Source organism: Egretta garzetta, unplaced genomic scaffold (assembly GCF_000687185.1).
Source record: "Egretta garzetta isolate BGI_Z169 unplaced genomic scaffold, ASM68718v1 scaffold50, whole genome shotgun sequence".
Lineage (NCBI taxonomy): Eukaryota > Metazoa > Chordata > Aves > Pelecaniformes > Ardeidae > Egretta > Egretta garzetta.
Genome location: NW_009258613.1, coordinates 3,805,632 through 3,806,785, shown reverse-complemented (window position 1 = coordinate 3,806,785; position 1,154 = coordinate 3,805,632). Strand labels below are relative to the sequence as shown.

At 49.4% G+C, this 1,154-nt stretch overlaps 1 protein-coding gene across 1 annotated transcript in view; it reads left to right on the top strand.

Annotated features, from left to right (window-relative positions):
- The window catches only part of LRRC6 (leucine rich repeat containing 6), a 40,544-nt gene continuing 39,390 nt past the window's right edge, over positions 1-1,154 (top strand). Inside the window, exon 1 of the mRNA XM_035903437.1 lies at positions 1-34. Coding sequence (XP_035759330.1) covers positions 1-34 — 34 coding nt within the window. The remainder of the gene's footprint in view (positions 35-1,154) is intronic.

Below are 1,154 nucleotides of genomic sequence, written 5' to 3'. Positions count from 1 at the left end.
ATGACAAATTTCAGCCTGCTGTTTGACCTGATCTGTGAGTAAAATACAGTGGTAAGAGGTATTTTGAGGTGGTAACCTGCTGGGAGATTCTCCCAGGTAAAAGGTGGAGGACAGGAACATTCCTTGTGAGGAAACATCCTCGAAAGGACCTGGGGGTTTTGGTTGACAGCTGGCTGAATATAAGCCCAGGTGGCTGAGAAAACCAACAGCAAAATGGCTTGTATCAGGAATAGTGTGGCCAGCAGGAGCAGGGAAGTCATCTTTCCTCTGTACTCGGCACTGGTGAGGCTGCCCATCAAATACTGTGTTCAGTTTTGGGCCCCTCACTACAAGAAGGACATTGAGGTGCTGGAGCGTGTCCAGAGAAGGGCAACAAAGCTGGTGAGGGGTCTGGAGCACAAGTCTTATGAGGAGTGGCTGAGGGAACTGGGGTTGTTCAGCCTGGAGAAGAAGCGGCTCAAGGGAGACCTTGTTGCCCTCTACAACTACCTTAAAGGAGGGTGTAGTGAGGTGGGTGTTGGTCTCTTCTCCCAAGTAACAAGTGATAGGATGAAAGGAAATGGCCTCATGTTGCAGCAGGGCAGGTTTAGGTTGGACATTAGGAAAAATTTCTTCACAGAAAGGGCTGTCAGGCACTGGAATGGGCTGCCCAGGGAGGTGGTCGAGTCCCCATCCCTGGAAGTATTTAAAAGGATAGATGAGGTGCTTAGGGACAGGGTTTAGTGGTGGGATGGCAGTGTTAGGGTAACAGTTGGACTCGATGATCTTAAAGGTCTTTTCCAACCTAAATGATTCGATGATTCTATGAATCATGGGAACAGGCCCCTTCTTAGACAACCAAAACCATGCTTTCAGCACAAAATGCATTAGGCAAACTAGTGGGTGACTACACAGGAGGAGGACAAAAGTACCATACAAAGGATAGACTAAGGATATATATACCTGAGGAAGAGGCATTTCATACGTGATTGCCCAGCCAAAGAAAGGTGTCAGGAGCAGCCAGAGTAGTAAAAATCTTACTTCTGCATTATACAAATCCCTTTTGCTTCTTGGGCAGGCACACAAGTGCTTCTGGTGGCTCTGGCGCAAGGACACGCCAAAGCAAAGCGCCAGACCTGACTGAACGCTGGCGGCGGCGGCGCGGGCGAGGGCGA